General features: G+C 46.6%; 1 protein-coding gene across 3 annotated transcripts; it reads left to right on the top strand.

The window, feature by feature from the left end:
* Window positions 1–9363: 9363 nt before the first annotated feature.
* On the top strand, window positions 9364–13052 carry LOC308396782 (uncharacterized protein). Of its 3 annotated transcripts, XR_013971618.1 has the most exons (8): window positions 9364–9459; window positions 10141–10216; window positions 10322–10390; window positions 10474–10584; window positions 10669–10705; window positions 10980–11056; window positions 11155–11797; window positions 11842–13052. XR_013971618.1 is itself a non-coding variant. In XM_080882347.1 (7 exons), exons 1-7 carry the CDS (start codon window positions 9445–9447, stop codon window positions 11169–11171), a joined length of 402 nt encoding a protein of 133 aa, XP_080738473.1. In that variant the 5' UTR covers window positions 9364–9444; the 3' UTR covers window positions 11172–13052. The 3 variants fall into 3 exon arrangements, 2 of the variants coding, with proteins under 2 accessions (XP_080738473.1, XP_080738474.1); XM_080882347.1 differs by having other exon boundaries at window positions 11155–13052; XM_080882348.1 differs by lacking the exon at window positions 9364–9459 and adding an exon at window positions 9484–9764 and having other exon boundaries at window positions 11155–13052.
* The last annotated feature ends 4145 nt before the right edge of the window (window positions 13053–17197 follow it).

The raw sequence follows: 17197 nt of genomic DNA, 5'->3' as shown, positions 1-17197 counted from the left end.
CGCACACACCAATCTCTGCTCCGATTCCACTTTATTTCGTCTACCTCTCCATTTCCTCTGGAGCTTCTTGCTCGCGAGTGAATTGCACACATTGCAGCAACACAGTGCCATCTAGTGGCTGATACACACATGAGTCAACATGTTACATCTCCCTTCTTAAAAAAAAAAAACACAACTCAGGCTTGTAAAATTTCTAAGGCAACTGAAATTACAGGAATAACATCCTGAGCACATCCATTGATAACATAGCATTCGACTCAATACTGGCTATATCACAAACATAATAAACAGATGCATATAATGACATCATTGGAACAACAAACATGTAAACAGCTTTTGTTTTGTTTTTTTTGTTTGTTTGTTTTTTTTAGGGCAGCGATCCGCCTGCACCCTTTACAATATTACAGGTCCAAGACCTGTCTTGGTTTGGTAACACGCCCATATCGAGTCGTGTATCCAGGTGTTGTAATGTCTTTATCAGGGGGCTCCACAGGCGGGGGCTGAGATACCACAGGGCTGTCATCGCTGATGCCTGTTGGTTGAATGAACTCCTCACCTCCTACGCTGTTCCTGCTTCTGCGGAGGTGTCGGCGGTTACGCCGGTAAACTTGTCCTGTATCTGTGGTTATGTTGTAGCTTCTGGACGTGTCGGCACAACTTGTGACCACAGCTGGTTTCCAGGAACTGTCTTTTTGCCGGAACCGGACCGGTGTGCCAGGATATAGTTGAGGCAGAGGTCGGGCGGCTCTGTTGAAATAAGTCTGCTGGCGCTGCTGGCAGACTTCTCTCCTTTCACGCACTGTTTGCTGGCAAACTACTTGGGGTTCCAGCTGTTTTGGTGTTGCAGGGAGGATGGAGCGAAGTCTCCGGCTCATGAGTAGTTGTGCAGGCGACTTTAAGTTGTCCACGGGGGTGTTCCGGTATTCTAATAGGCTCAAGTAGGGATCCTTATGTTCCGCTTTGGCCTTGTCCAGAAGTTTCTTTGCTGTCTGGACTGTTTTCTCGGCTAGCCCGTTGCTCTGTGGGTAATGGGGACTAGTAGTGGTGTGGGTGAAACTCCATGACTTTGCGAACTGTTGAAACTTACTGGAAGCATAGCACGGACCGTTATCACTAATCACCGACTCTGGAATACCATGCCTAGCCATGGCTGACTTTAGTTTGTGGATCACTGCTTCTGCAGTGCAGCTGTGCAGTCTTTCCAACTCGAAGAATCTACTGTAGTAATCTACGATGATGATGTAGTCTTCCGAGTTCCAAGTGAACAGATCGGTGGCTATGACCTGCCACGGTCGTTCTGGTATTGCATGTGACAACAGGGGTTCCTTGGGGTTAGCAGCTTGTCTCTCCTGGCATGTGCTGCAGGCTCCGACTGCTTCCTCAATCTGCTTTCCCATGCCTGGCCAAAACAGAAGGTCTCTGGCTCTGTTTTTGCTCTTTTCTATACCCATATGGCTGGAATGAATCCGCTCTATCATGTCCTTTCTGAGCCTTTTTGGGATGATCATTTTCTCTCCTTTAAACATGATCCCGTCTATCAGTGAGATCTCATCCCTGTGGTTCCAAAACTCCTGAATGTCAGGCGGACATTGAGACCGTTTATCAGGCCATCCACTCAATGTGGTCCGTCTCAGGCTGTTGAGCTGAGGATCTTGGGCTGTTTCGTTTCTTATCTCTGAGAGTCTCTGATCACTGACAGGCATGTTGCTGAGGACTGAGTGGATCTGCGCATCCATCCCGTCACATAGTGATTTATCGTGGAACTGTATGGATTTCCGGGAGAGCGTGTCGGCTACCAGGATGTCTTTCCCTGGCTTGTGGATGATGCTGATGTCGTACTTTTGCAGCTGTATTATCATCCTCTGTAGCCGTGGTGGTGCTGATGCTAGTGTTTTTTTGAGTATGGACTCAAGTGGCTTGTGGTCCGACTCAATGGTCACATGTCGACCGTACATGTACTCGTGGAACCGCTTGCAACCAAAGAGAACAGCATACAGCTCTTTTTCTATTTGGGCATAGTTCTGCTCAGTGCTGTTAAGTGACTTGGATGCGTAGGCAACTGGCTTGCCGTCCTGCAGCATCACAGCACCGAGGCCACTTTTGGATGCATCGACCTGGAGTCGTAGCGCTTTCTTGGGGTCGAAGAAGGAGAGAACTGGGCCTGGTTCTTTAGTGATCAGCTCCTTCATTCGTTGAAAGGCTCTGTCATGGTTCTTGTCCCATACAAACTCACTGTCCTGCTTTAACAGCTGGCGGAGCGGAGCATTTATCTCTGACAGGTGTGGGGCAAATCTTGCTAGATAATTAACCATCCCCAGCACTGTTTCCAATTCCGCCCTGTTCTGTGGGGGCGCCATGTCTTGGACTGCTTTTACTTTTTGTGGATCTGGTTTCAGCCCTTCGTGTGACAATGTGTGACCGAAGTAACTGACCTCTTTGACGCAGATGGTGCACTTGTCAGGGTTCAGTTTTACACCTCTCTCTCTGCTGCGCTGCAGCATGGCCCTCAGGTTGTCGTCATGCTCCTGTTTGGTTTCTCCGAAGACCAGTACGTCGTCCACAATGGCTGCCACGCCCCTCAGGCCCTCGTAGGTCTCGTCCACGCGTCGCTGGAACTCATCCTGGGCTGAGATTATGCCGAATGGCAGCCTGAGGAAGCGGTACCTGCCAAACACAGTATTAAATGTGGTTAACAGAGATGATTCGTGGCTTAGCTTAATGGCCCAGTAGCCTGATCTGGCGTCCAAAACACTGAAATACTTGGCCCCAGCAAGTTTTGTGGTGACATCCTCCAAGGTGGGTAGAGGGTAATGGGGTCTTTGTATAGCCTTGTTGAGGGGTCTGGGGTCCAGACATACTCTGAGTCTGCCTGTCTTGGGTTTTTCCACGACAACAAGTGCATTCACCCAGTCCGTAGGATCTGTGACCTTGCATATGATTTGGTTCCTTTCCATGTTGTCAAGCTCGTCTTTGAGTCGGGCTCGCAGAGCAATGGGAATCCGACGAGGTGGGCTGACTGTGGGTGCAACGTCTGGATTTACATGGAAACTGCATTCACCAGGAAATTCTCCTATCCCTTTGAATACGTCTGCATATTCGTCTAGTATTGCCTGTGAACTGTTGGTTGTCTTGCCTCTTTCCGCCGTCACTGCCATCACGATCCTTACCAGGTTAAGGTCACGGCAAGCTTTCATTGCTAATACAGGTGGGGCGCTTGTGTTAACAACATGGAATTCCAACGTGCAGGTCTTGTCTTTGTGTTTGCATTTTAACTGGCATTTTCCTTCCACGCTGAGTGAGTGTCCCCCGTAATCTGTGAGCTTGTGTGTGACAGGCTTCAGTGTCACGTGTGGGAAGAGTGTCTGGAACATGTTGGCTGGAATTGTGTTTGCTTGCGCCCCAGTGTCAACTTTAAACCTCACTGTCTGTGGGGGGTAACCAAGCTGCATGTCTGCATATGCTTGCTCATCATTTCTTCCTTCATTTTCTATGGTGATGCTATCAATGTAGAAACAGTCTTGGTCCTCATCTGTGTCCATAGTTGACATTTCTATGTTCTCTCTCACAGTGTGTACTGATTTGAGGTGGGCTTTTGTCTGCGAAGGGAGTCTTGACCTGCATGCTCTCGCAAAATGGTTCATTTTCTTGCATTTTGCACATTGCTTCCCTTTTGCTGGGCAGGTGTCTTTATTACTGTGTTGTCCGGCACAATAGCTGCACGTTTTTAGTGTTGCATTAGCGTGTTCTTTTGGTCTCACGCTTCTTGTTTGATATTCTTGTCTGTGCGATTTCCTGCCGATGGCGTGCACAGTTTCTTGGCCCCTGGAGTGACCCATAGTTTTTAGCTGTTGCTTTGCTAGCTCGTGTGATCGTGCTATATCTATAGCTTTCTCTAGCGTGAGCTCTGCGCCTTGGCTGAGTAGCTTTTCTCGGACGTGTGGCGAGTTAGTGGCAAATACAATGCGATCCCTGACCATTTCATCTGTATTTGGGTACCCACAGTCTTTAGCAAGCAGTTTCAGCTCTGTAATAAACTGTTCAAATGTCTCATTTTCACCCTGCATCTTTTCATGGAACTTATATCGGGCGTAGATTGGGTTAGCTTTCGGTATGATGTAATCAGTGTACTTATCGTAGTACGTCTGAAGCTTTCGGGAGTCGTCTGCGGTGAGCGTCCACGTGTTGTAGACGTCCCGTCCTTTCTCACCGACCCATAGAAGAAGGTAGCTGCATTTATCTGCCTCCTCCTTCCCCCGAAGAGGACCAGCGAACATTAGCTCGGCGTGCTGCTTGAAACGCCGCCATGCCTCGGGCAGGTTGCTGGAGTCCCAATCCATACGCGGTGTGGGAACGCCGTAAGCCTCCATGTCTGCGCTGTCCGACGGCGAGGGATTGCGTAGAATCCCACTTCTGACACCATGTTTTGTTTTTGTCTATATACCGAGCTTCTTACTAACTGCACGCACACACCAATCTCTGCTCCGATTCCACTTTATTTCGTCTACCTCTCCATTTCCTCTGGAGCTTCTTGCTCGCGAGTGAATTGCACACATTGCAGCAACACAGTGCCATCTAGTGGCTGATACACACATGAGTCAACATGTTACACTCACCACCTGATGTAACAACCCTGGTTATTGTGGTATGGCACCAGTAGGGGGTGCTGTCCTACTATTGTGGTAGTTGGGGAGACTGTTCTGTTTAACTGCCTGGTCTCCGAGTTGTCCGGCTAACATCCACACCACATGCCCGCGGGACCTGCTAGCCACTCCTTCCTTGCCAGACTGCCGTTACACTGCCTGCAGAGTAAGCCACATCAGATGAGACTGCTTTGTTTGTCCACATCCTCGGTTTCTCAGCTAATCAACCATCTCTGTCTGTTCCAGAGAGCCACGCTCGAGTTTCCCACACCTCGATTAGTCCCCTGTGAATAGTTAGTAGCTGTGACATTCTGTGCACATCTCCCCACATAAACTCTCCTCATCTGTATTTTGTGAATAAAGTCTGTGTACACGTTAAAAACTGCATTTCATAGGTCCACGTGCACGTGCTGGCCTCTGGGCCCGCCTTGACAGGCGAGCTGCAGAGAGGCATGTAGGACTGCAACTCTTCTTCACCGTCCCAACTCTGGATAGTCACGCTTTGACAGGTTACTGAATTTACGTAGCGAGTGGTCAGTAAACATCTTACCTCTGCTGGATCAGGTGGACCCTACGCAGTTGGCATCTAAGCCACAAAGGGGGTGAAATGAAAGAAGATGCAGCGCTGCTTTCAGTTGATACCGTTGCACATCAGTTACGACAAACAGATGCTCAGGTAAGAGTTGTATTTGTTGGTTTGACTTCAGCTTTGAGGACAATGAGGACACAGGTTTTATTGCAGCACTTAATTAAGACGAGGCTAACTCCAGGGCTGATTCACTGGGTCAGATTTATTACTGATCGTCCACAGAAAGTTTGTATGAATCATGTTTTATCTAAAGAAATCATTGTTAGCACTGGAGCGTGTGTCAAGGGTGTGTCTGATTAACATCTGACACAGAGCGAATCAGCTACGAGCTAAGCTAAGCTGGCCAATCCCCAAATACACAGAGAGTGTGGTTTGGCTGAAGCGAGTGGAGATCACACAAGGGAACAAGAAGTGATGAGTTTTCAATTAAAGTTGCTACACAGATCAGCAAAAACACCACTGTTCGTGGGAACAGGAAGTGATACTCAACACCAAGTGACAACGCCATTCACTTTTTCTATGTGCAGAAAATATATAAAGTAATAAACAGCAGTATCTCCCATGTGCTCTGGTGAAATGCTGATGTCAGTGTGGTGTCATGACTCACCTGATACAGCCTGTCTCTAATCAGTGCAAATGTCAGCTCTACGTCACTTGGTCGAACGCTGATCGTAGGGTGTCATCACAAGAGTCCTCTAGTGGGAAATCCACAGCTTGTTGCAGACTGGTGCTCATCTTTACCTCTGAGAAACCTGGCCTCTCTCTGATTGGCTATAAACGTTCCTCTAGCTGTTTCTGTTCAGTACCACTGACTTTTACAGCCTTTTATCAGCAATGCTGCTTCCATCAAGTTCAAAATGAGCTCACAGTTTAAATATTTGACATATTTTCTGTTCTACTGTGAATAAAATGTGGCTTTGATGATTTATAAATCACTGTATTCTGTTTGTATTCACATTTTTACAAAGCCTCCTAGTGTCCCGGTCTGTGGGGGGGCAGACGGTGTGGAGGACCCAGGTGTGGACACAGGCGGGAGGCGGAGCTAATTCTAACCAAAGGCGAGCGTTTGTTTTGAGCTGATAAATCAAAACTATTGCACTGTGACTAGACTGCTATGGACTGACTATGAAACTATAGATTAACTATGATTTCTATGATGGGGAACGATACACACTCGACGTGATGAGGAACGAATGGAAACACTCAGAATAAATACACAGGAGGTGAGGAGGGGACACAGCTGACACAAATTAACATGATCACACCACAGGAGAAAGTAGAAACAAAACAATGAGCTCTTCAAAATAAAACAGGAAACATGGAGACTTAAACCAGACGTGAAACACATGACAAGAAACCAAACAGAAAAACAAGGAGACAGATGACAAAAACGACTTGACCTCAACTAAAACCTAAATAAGAATAACCCTCAATCACAAACCTAACACGAGAAGCTCAGCAATCCAAAATAAAATTCAAAAGGCCCAGCCTGTGACACCTAGAAACACCTGCTTTGTTTCTGGTAACAGATCGTTGTTTACAATTAGCCCTGTTGCAGAAGCCAGGGTAAAGCTGGTCCTCACCTAGCAGGTTTCTCCCAGTCGAGGTGCCAAACTCTTTGTTGCTCTCACTGACGCCTGCAGCCGTCCTGCACCTGTCAGGACTCGTCCTGAACTATTTTCAGCTCTAAACGAGCAGCTTTTATCCCACAGTTTCACTCACACTGCATCTCTCACGCACACACATGAATGCTGTAAAAACAACCTGTTCAGCACACTGAGAGTCACCTCACACATTTTTAATTCCCCCTTTATCCACAGAGGCTCAGCAGGAAACGTTACAAAAAGGGAAGTAAAGCCTAAAAGCTCTCAGAGCAAAAGAACTTTAAGAACTTTAAGTGCTTTAAGTACTTTAAGTGCAATGGAGCCTCATCAGGGATCAGTCTTAACACACATAATGTCAGCTGTGACCAGGATCTGTATTTACTGCAAGCTGTTTGTTGTCACACCTTCTCTCCAGCTCCACGTGATGAGCTGCAGAGTCAGAGATCCAGATGTTGTCCACAGAGAGAGGACACGTTTCAGTGAGCTGTGCAACCGCTCATATCTTCAGTCGTTGTGTTTTTGTGGTTCAGAACTGCTCAGTCACACACAGAGAAACGAGCTTCCTCCATTCTTCATGAACACCAGCGAATGCTCCAGGAGCAAAAATATTCAGTTCATCCATCCACTTCTGCTTATCCGGGGCCGGGTCGCGGGGGCAGCAGCCCAAGCAGAGAGGCCCAGACCTCCCTCTCCCCAGCCACCTCCTCCAGCTTATCTGGGGGAACACCAAGGCGTTCCCAGGCCAGCCGAGAGATATAATCTCTCCAGCGTGTCCTGGGTCTGCCCTGGGGCCTCGTCCCGGTGGGACATGCCCAGAACACCTCACCCAGGAGGCGCCCAGGAGGCATCCTTGTCAGATGCCCGAACCACCTCAGCTGGCTCCTTCCAATGTGGAGGAACAGCGGCTCTACTCTGAGCCCCTGCTGGACGCCCGAACTCCTCACTTCTATCTCTAAGGTAGAGCATCTGCATCACTCCAGCTGCAGCACCAATCTGTCTGTCAGTCTCCCGTCACTCGTGAACAAGACGGATACTTAAACACCCGCGCTTGGGACAGGAACTCGTCCCCGGCCCGGACTGGGCACTCCACTCTTTTCCAGCTGAGGACCATGGCCTCAGATTTGGAGCTGCTGATTCTCATTCCCAGCGCTTCACACTCGGCTGCAAACCGTTCACGTGTGAAGCCACCAGAAACACATCATATGTGATAATGTAAACAGAATTGGTCCTGCCACTGAACCCTGCAGAGCTCCATAAGTAACCTCAGCGTGTGAAGAGGACTCTCCTTTCACATGATAGATGTTAGATAGATATGATTGCACTGAAGGCTCCACTGGGGTCTAGCCGGACAAACACACACAGTGTGATGAAACAAAGAGCACGTCTGCAAACAGACACCATGGAAACTGTGTGTAAATATTTATCACATCCAGATGTTTGCACTGACACAGTGAGCAGATCCAAACCATCTGCTGCTGTAAGGTACACTCATCAGGAAACCAGACCTCGGGTCCACTCAGAGCCTGTGTCTGTGATCTTTAGCGCGTCTGTAGAGTTTACAGTGATTCTGACTCCTCGCTGCTTTACAAGACGCAGCTTTTATCTGACTAATGATGACAGATCCATCAACACAAAACTTTCTCTTTACTGCAGTGGGCTAAATGTCCACTGAAAGGGCAAAGTCACTCGCTGATATTTTTAACTCTGTGAAAGAGCGCTGGCTCATTCAGGGTAAGGTGTGGCGTGGTGTGGCTCAGCTGCAGGGCAGGGGTGGAGCAGTGGGTAGGGTGTGATGTCAGGGAGGCGGACTCGCACGCGTGGCCCCATTATCTATTCATGTTTCGCCTGATAAAGATGTTGCTGCGACCTGAGGAGAGGGTGTGGTGTGTGTGCTACAGAAGCAGGGCAGGTGGAAAGCCAGCCAATGAAAAACGTGCTGTTGTCGGCTCATTCACTGCCACAAAGCACTTTTAGCAACTTTAAGAGTCTAAATACATCTTTAAGCACTTTTTGAAACAGTTAGTTAACACAAACTAGCCATCCATCAGTAATGGTGATAGGCTCACTCATACTTCACAGGAAGTGACCTCATCTTGGCGCTCTACCGTTTGTGGCATCCTGCAGAAGTCTTGGACCAACATGTTTGTTTTGATATAAAAGGAGTCTAAGAATTTCTGTGTGATCTCAGTCTGAACAGGTGAAACTAGTTATTCCTGACAGGTTTGCACCTTTACCTGAGTGTGTAACAAAACACTCTCTTCAGTCAGCATCACCTTTAGTCCCCACTGCTAGGAGCACCTGGACAGCTGGACACAGGTAGAGTTGGCCCATGTTGTCTCCTTCCTGTCATTAAAGGTCTCTCAGAGACAACAATTTACACCTTTAATGACAATAAAGCTTCAGTTAAACAGTCACACTGCATCTGTTAGTGCCGGAGTCTCTGCCAACAGTCCTTCCAAGGAACTCTTTGCCCCTCCCACTTTGCTGATGTAATGTGATGACTCAGGAGTGTTCCTCATCTTAAAGTGGAGCGCAAAAGCATAAAAGAGGTCATAGCGTGCAGGGTCACTCATTCGATCACTTCACACCGTGACAGCAAGGAGACGACAACATGGACGGTTTGCAGGTGAGTGCTGGGCAGGTGACGATGGCAGGAAGCCTGAATAAGTCTGAGAGCAGAAGAAAGCGCACACAAGGACAAGCATGTACAGCTTTAAGAGAGGAGTGCCAGCTCACTGAAGATACATGAAGTCAGAGGAGGAGGAAGGTGAAGGGTTAAAGGAGTCCTGAGATGAAGACTTTTCTCTGATTTTACGACTGACTGCAGATTTAAACACGTTTAATGCAGTTCAGACTTCTTCACTCTCTGGAAGTCCATGACAGGAGGTGCCTGGTCTGTGGTTTTTGCTCTGCGCTGGTCTGATATGGTCTGTGAGTATTTGTGACTCCTCAGATCAGATCAGCTTGTTCTGGCTCGTTTTTTGCTGATACGTGCAGAGGGGTGGAGCCTCATTCTCAGGAATCCACATTTGTTGAACTTTGTTTCTGTCTCCTAGCAACAGGGTTTGAACTGATTGTTTACAGATTAAGATTAGGTGAACATGTGTCTAAAGTTGGATCGCTGAATCTGGTTTCTATCCAGGTGTGTTTGTTACCTTACAGGACAGAGCAGATTGGGCTAATAGAAAGGACTTTAGCTTCAGGTATACTCAGGGTATAGCTTCAGTATAGCTCAGGCAGGTGCACTATAGTTATGCCCTTCTTACCTGACACTTTGTTGTCCAACTGTCTATGTGTCTTATCCCAGGTGAGCATTGCATGTCTGCTGGTGAAGATGACCTTTGTACAAGGGGTTGCAGGGAACTGTCCCACCTGTGAACCAGGTAAGGAGTCCTAATGTGTGTTCTCCTGCAGCTGAAGCTTTGACTCAAACAGATCTACCTGTGCACACCTGCGCATGTCTCTTAGCTCATGTGTGTGTCTCTCAGGTTTCTTCCTAGTGAAGAACTGCTCCAAGACTGTAGGGATCGGGTGCAAAGACTGTACTGATTGCTCGGGTAAGAACACTTTCAGTAAAAGGGCTGGACTTACCTATTTGCAATCAGTCACTGCTTGATTTGTCCTCCTATGTGTCCTCCAGCTTTACATCGGGACACTCTATCTGAGTGCACGCAGTGGACTGATGCTGTGTGCGGGAACCAAACTGTGACCACGGTGACAGTCACCACGGTGACCACTGCTGGACCTCCTGGTAGGCTCACCTGTTCATCCTTCTTCTTCACACGGCTTGAGAGGAACCTGAAGTTCTTATCACTGTCCTTTTTCTCGTCCACAGTCTTCCCTGGTGAAATGTGGATCATCCTAAGTGTGATGTAAGGATAACTCTCCTGTAATTATTCAGTGGCCTCTAATCACTTTTTAATCAATCAATCAACACTCTGTGATGAGCTGTTCATCTGTTATTGATTCCTTTCTTCATCTGATCCTTTTAACCTACTAGTGCTCAGTGTTTTCTCTTCCTGTTTGTGTTTTTGTATTAAACGGATGAAGGCTTCTGATTGGATGTTTAGCTGGACTTAGTTTTATCTGCATTACAATTGGTTCTTTTTTGAAGGGGTGGGGCTAACTGTGTTTCTATATCTGCAGATCAGTGTCTGTGTTCCTGGTTCTGGTGCTCGCTCTGGTTCTCTCAATGCTATCCCAGCGATACAAGCAAAAGAAAGGTAACAATCTCCACAATCTCCACCCCCTCAAACATCCACCTGCCCCTCAGGTAACAGGCCCTCTGACCATGTGACTCACCTGCTTGTTTCTTCTGCAGCTTTGTACCTGCCCTGAATGAAAGCAAGTCATTCTGAATGCCTCTCAGCACCAACGTCTTAGGGACAAGCCACTGTCCATGATGGCCAAAGCAGCAGATCCAGCTCTCAGAAACCAGAAACGTGGAGTCCAGGTCCAGGGCAGGTTTAGAGTCCAGGTCCTGGGTGGATTAAAGACCAGGTCCAGGCCGGGCTCATGAGTCCAGGTCCAGGTCGAGCTCATCATTCCAGGTCCTGAGTGGATCAGAATCCAGGTCCTGGGTGGGATTAAAGTCCAGGTCCTGTCCGGGATCAGAGTCCACATGTAGACTGGTTTGATCCACCCATTATACTTCACATCCAGGCCACCCTATAAGAATACAAATGTAGACCAGGTGTAGACTAGGTGTAGTTCAGGTGTTAAGTAAGGTTAGAGTCCAGGTGTAAGACAGGTGTAGACTAGTTGTAGCCAGATGTGGCGTAACTGTAGACTAGACGTAGTCCAAGTCCTAGGAAGAATTTAATTTCAGGTGAAGTCTGGGTCCACTTCATTAACACGTAGCCCAGGTGTAGCTCAGATGTAGCTCACACATAGACCAGGTGTAGCTCAGATGTAGCTCACACATAGACCAGGTGTAGCTCAGATGTAGAGAAAGTGTAGCTCAGGTGTAGCTCAGGTGTAGCTCACACATAGACCAGGTGTAGCTCAGGTGTAGCTCACACATAGACCAGGTGTAGCTCAGATGTAGCTCACACATAGACCAGGTGTAGCTCAGGTGTAGAGAAAGTGTAGCTCAGGTGTAGCTCAGGTGTAGCTCACACATAGACCAGGTGTAGCTCAGATGTAGCTCACACATAGACCAGGTGTAGCTCAGATGTAGAGAAAGTGTAGCTCAGGTGTAGCTCACACATAGACCAGGTGTAGCTCAGGTGTAGAGAAAGTGTAGCTCAGGTGTAGCTCAGGTGTAGCTCACACATAGACCAGGTGTAGCTCAGATGTAGCTCACACATAGACCAGGTGTAGCTCAGATGTAGAGAAAGTGTAGCTCAGGTGTAGCTCACACATAGACCAGGTGTAGCTCAGGTGTAGCTCACACATAGACCAGGTGTAGCTCAGATGTAGCTCACACATAGACCAGGTGTAGCTCAGATGTAGAGAAAGTGTAGCTCAGGTGTAGCTCACACATAGACCAGGTGTAGCTCAGATGTAGCTCACACATAGACCAGGTGTAGCTCAGGTGTAGAGAAAGTGTAGCTCAGGTGTAGCTCACACATAGACCAGGTGTAGCTCAGGTGTAGTTGTTTTAGTCCAGCTGTAGGTGAAGATAGTGTAGTGATTGTCCCCTCTGTCAGCCAATCAGGTGTTGGAGCGATTCCTCACCATCTGGTGATGTCACTTCCTGTTTACTTACCACGTCCTTTTTCTAAATGTTTCCCTCTGCTGGTGGATCTGGGTGCTGTAACAGAGAGTCTCTATAAAATAAGTCTGTAATTTGTCACAGCTCACCCAGAACCCCCCCTCCCCATCCTCCCGATCAGCTGTTTCATTTCCTATATGTCCCATAATGCAACTTTACCTCTGCAGAGGCGACAAGCTGAGAGTAACGTGTGTAAAATCAGTGGAATGACCTTTAACCCTTTCACTGTGAGTGTGAGATGTCTGGATGAGCTATTTCAGTCAGTAGTGATGCTTATTTATTGATTCTGGATCAATAAATCTGATCACCTCTGTAAACTGAGCGTGTTGTAAACCTAAATCTCTATTAAATGTTGAAGTCATTCATGTACTTGTGTGCTCCTGTTTATTCAGAAATCTGTGACAGTTTTATACTTTAAACTTTCTTTGGCACTTCAGGTGTGTATTAGATAATCTGCTGTATGAACAGAGTGTGTGTTTGTATCACATAATAAACTCTAAACTAAAAACATAATGACTCTCGCCATGGATTCATCTGTTTTATTGTAAGCTAGGAGGTTGTAATGTGACGGTACAGGCTCACAGAAGAAGATTTACTGTTTCCAGAACATGCTGTAGGTATTACAGGTACTGCACTGCAGTGGTTTGTATCATATCTATCTAATAGACTCCAATTTGTGCATGTAAATGGAGAGTCCTCTTCACACACTGAGGTTAATTATGGAGTTCCACAGGGTTCAGTGCTAGGACCAATTCTGTTTACATTATACATGCTTCCCTTAGGCAGCATCATTAGAAGACATACAGTGGGGCAAAAAAGTATTTAGTCAGCCACCGATTGTGCAAGTTCCCCCACCTAAAATGATGACAGAGGTCAGTAATTTGCACCAGAGGTACACTTCAACTGTGAGAGACAGAATGTGAAAAAAAAATCCATGAATCCACATGGTAGGATTTGTAAAGAATTTATTCGTAAATTAGGGTGGAAAATAAGTATTTGGTCAATAACAAAAATACAACTCAATACTTTGTAACATAACCTTTGTTGGCAATAACAGAGGTCAAACGTTTACTATAGGTCTTTACCAGGTTTGCACACACAGTAGCTGGTATTTTGGCCCATTCCTCCATGCAGATCTTCTCGAGAGCAGTGATGTTTTGGGGCTGTCGCCGAGCAACACGGACTTTCAACTCCCGCCACAGATTTTCTATGGGGTTGAGGTCTGGAGACTGGCTAGGCCACTCCAGGACTTTCAAATGCTTCTTACGGAGCCACTCCTTTGTTGCCCGGGCGGTGTGTTTCGGATCATTGTCATGTTGGAAGACCCAGCCTCGTTTCATCTTCAAAGTTCTCACTGATGGAAGGAGGTTTTGGCTCAAAATCTCACGATACATGGCCCCATTCATTCTGTCCTTAACACGGATCAGTCGTCCTGTCCCCTTGGCAGAAAAACAGCCCCATAGCATGATGTTTCCACCCCCATGCTTCACAGTAGGTATGGTGTTCTTGGGATGCAACTCAGTATTCTTCTTCCTCCAAACACGACGAGTTGAGTTTATACCAAAAAGTTCTACTTTGGTTTCATCTGACCACATGACATTCTCCCAATCCTCTGCTGTATCATCCATGTGCTCTCTGGCAAACTTCAGACGGGCCTGGACATGCACTGGCTTCAGCAGCGGAACACGTCTGGCACTGCGGGATTTGATTCCCTGCCGTTGTAGTCTGTTACTGATGGTGACCTTTGTTACTTTGGTCCTAGCTCTCTGCAGGTCATTCACCAGGTCCCCCCGTGTGGTTCTGGGATCTTTGCTCACCGTTCTCATGATCATTTTGACCCCACGGGATGAGATCTTGCGTGGAGCCCCAGATCGAGGGAGATTATGAGTGGTCTTGTATGTCTTCCATTTTCTGATGATTGCTCCCACAGTTGATTTTTTCACACCAAGCTGCTTGCCTATTGTAGATTCACTCTTCCCAGTCTGGTGCAGGTCTACAATACTTTTCCTGGTGTCCTTCGAAAGCTCTTTGGTCTTGGCCATGGCGGAGTTTGGAGTCTGACTGTTTGAGGCTGTGGACAGGTGTCTTTTATACAGATGATGAGTTCAAACAGGTGCCATTCATACAGGTAACGAGTGGGGGACAGAAAAGCTTCTTACAGAAGACGTTACAGGTCTGTGAGAGCCAGAGATTTTCCATGTTTGAGGGGACCAAATACTTATTTTCCACCCTGATTTACCAATAAATTCTTTACAAATCCTACCATGTGGATTCATGGATTTTTTTTTCACATTCTGTCTCTCACAGTTGAAGTGTACCTCTGGTGCAAATTACTGACCTCTGTCATCATTTTAAGTGGGGGAACTTGCACAATCGGTGGCTGACTAAATACTTTTTTGCCCCACTGTAGCATACATTTACACTGCTATGCAGATGACACCCAGCTCTATCTGTCCATGAAGCCAGATAACACACACGAATTAGTTAAACTGCAGGGATGTCTTAAAGACATAAAGACCTGGATGCTAACTTTCTGCTTCTTAATTCTCAGCAACCATCTTTTATGAACTCTCTTAACAAGGTCAAGCAGAAAAATCAAGATGATTGAAGGTTTTTTATGGGCGATCGTGGCTCAAGAGTTGGGAGTTCGCCTTGTAATCGGAAGGTTGCCGGTTCGAGCCCCGGCTTGGACAGTCTTGGTCGTTGTGTCCTTGGGCAAGACACTTCACCCGTTGCCTACTGGTGGTGGTCAGAGGGCCCGGTGGCGCCAGTGTCCGGCAGCCTCGCCTCTGTCAGTGCGCCCCAGGGTGGCTGTGGCTACATTGTAGCTTGCCATCACCAGTGTGTGAATGTGTGTGTGAATGGGTGGATGACAGGTTGTGTAAAGCGCTTTGGGGTCCTTAGGGACTAGAAAAGCGCTATACAAATACAGGCCATTTATGATGAGGTGATAGCTTATCAGTTAACATCTCCTCGATTGATCATCTTAAAACTAATAAATCTCCTGTAACTGATGGTTAGCAACCTTTCTCTGAAGAGCTAGCTCCATTACTGCTAGACGTTATATTAGAGAGGATTGGAAAAGGCTCTTTATCTCCTGCACTAACAGAAGACATAATCCCCACACCTAATGTGGTTATTGATAACTGGAGACCTTATTGAATGCAGACGACAACATTTTTGCCTCAACACTGGCTTTTCTGGAGCCGATCATTGATGAAACCCAATCTGGTTTCATGAAAAACTCACTGTAATCAACATTTCTATGCCCTGGTGATAGCCTAATCCTTTGCTTGGACGTTTAGAAGGTCTTTGATATGTTAGAACTTTATATTTCAAAGCATTGAAAATGTTGGCTCTGGTGACTTCTTCTGTCAAGCTGTTAAAACATTGCATTTTACAGGCTCCATAAGATTAAGACGGTGAACATCCCCATGATTCAAGCTGAGTCGGGGGAGGAGATCAAGACTTCCACTGCTTTAATAAAGACAATGGATTTAAAACAACATCCACTCCATCCATCCTCTTATCTTCATCAGGGTTGGAGGGGGGCTATCCCAGGTGTGATAGGGCGAGAGGTGAGGTAGACCATGGACAGCTCACCAGCCTATCACAGGACAAACAGTGAGACAGACAACCATCTGCATGGCAATGTTCCCTCTAAGCTGCGCACTGCCGGCACGGTCTCTGCACACAGAAAATCTGCGTCGCGCACAAAAAAAAGAAAAATCTAACCTGAATTGAAATTAAAGTAAATACCTTAACTATTCTGTTTTGCAGTGTTAGTCAGTCAGTGACTGGCTGCTCCCGTGTGGGATCAGAACGATGCCACCTTATCCCACAGTCCAGACATGGCATTTAGTCGTTTAGGAAGGGGGGAAGTTTTAGGAGTGACGGCGTGTTTTGAGATGTGAGAGACTTGAGACGTTTAGCGCAAATCTTGTGTAGTTAGTGTGTAGTTAGAGTGTAGTTAGTGTGTAGTTAGTGTGTAGTGTAGTCAGTAGTTTTGTTGTGTGTCAGAACAATGAGGCGCCTGCTGAGTGTTACAGGTGTTACAGCAGTGACACATCTGCTGCTGTCAGGCCTGCAGGTATCAGGCTGTTGTTCTCCTTCATCTCATAGTGGACAGAAATTATTTTTTGGAGCGGCACAAATAATTTGTGTGGCATCAGATTTGATGCAGAACAGCTGATTGTTCTGTAAATAGTTTGAAATGTTTATTTAAAAAACACCTTGGCTGCATTTTTAGATAAACAGCTGCAAAACACTTTGTTGTTTGCATAACTCAGTTACTTTTTTGAAGAAGTAACTATATAATTAACTGCCCAACATTGGTCATTATTTACTGTATGTTGCAGACAGAGTTACAGACTCTCTCCCAGACCACAGACTCAGAATACAAGTCAGAGCTTTATTAAGAAAATATATATATATTTTTTTACTTCCAATAGTGTTAACATGCTACAGGTCATGGACAAGATTTTATTTTTCGTTGTAAGTGGGCTAAAGCACTTAATTAAAAGTAGTGTAACGTGAATGCTGTAATTTGATTACTTTAATAAACATGTAACTTGGATGGATTGGATGCTGGCGTGACCACAGTGCACACGTCTGCTGTTGCTCACAGTGGTCCAAGGGACGCTCAGGG

Source organism: Rhamphochromis sp. 'chilingali' (genome assembly GCF_963969265.1).
Source record: "Rhamphochromis sp. 'chilingali' genome assembly, chromosome: 1".
NCBI lineage: Eukaryota > Metazoa > Chordata > Actinopteri > Cichliformes > Cichlidae > Rhamphochromis > Rhamphochromis sp. 'chilingali'.
This window is presented reverse-complemented; position numbering and strand designations above follow the sequence as displayed.

Excerpts from the sequence above, each read along its gene's own strand:
- LOC308396782 (XM_080882347.1), top strand. Across the intron at positions 10,217-10,321 it reads CTGTCCCACCTGTGAACCAG|GTTTCTTCCTAGTGAAGAAC; the intron begins GTAAGGAGTCCT and ends TGTGTCTCTCAG. Across the intron at positions 10,391-10,473 it reads AGACTGTACTGATTGCTCGG|CTTTACATCGGGACACTCTA; the intron begins GTAAGAACACTT and ends TGTGTCCTCCAG.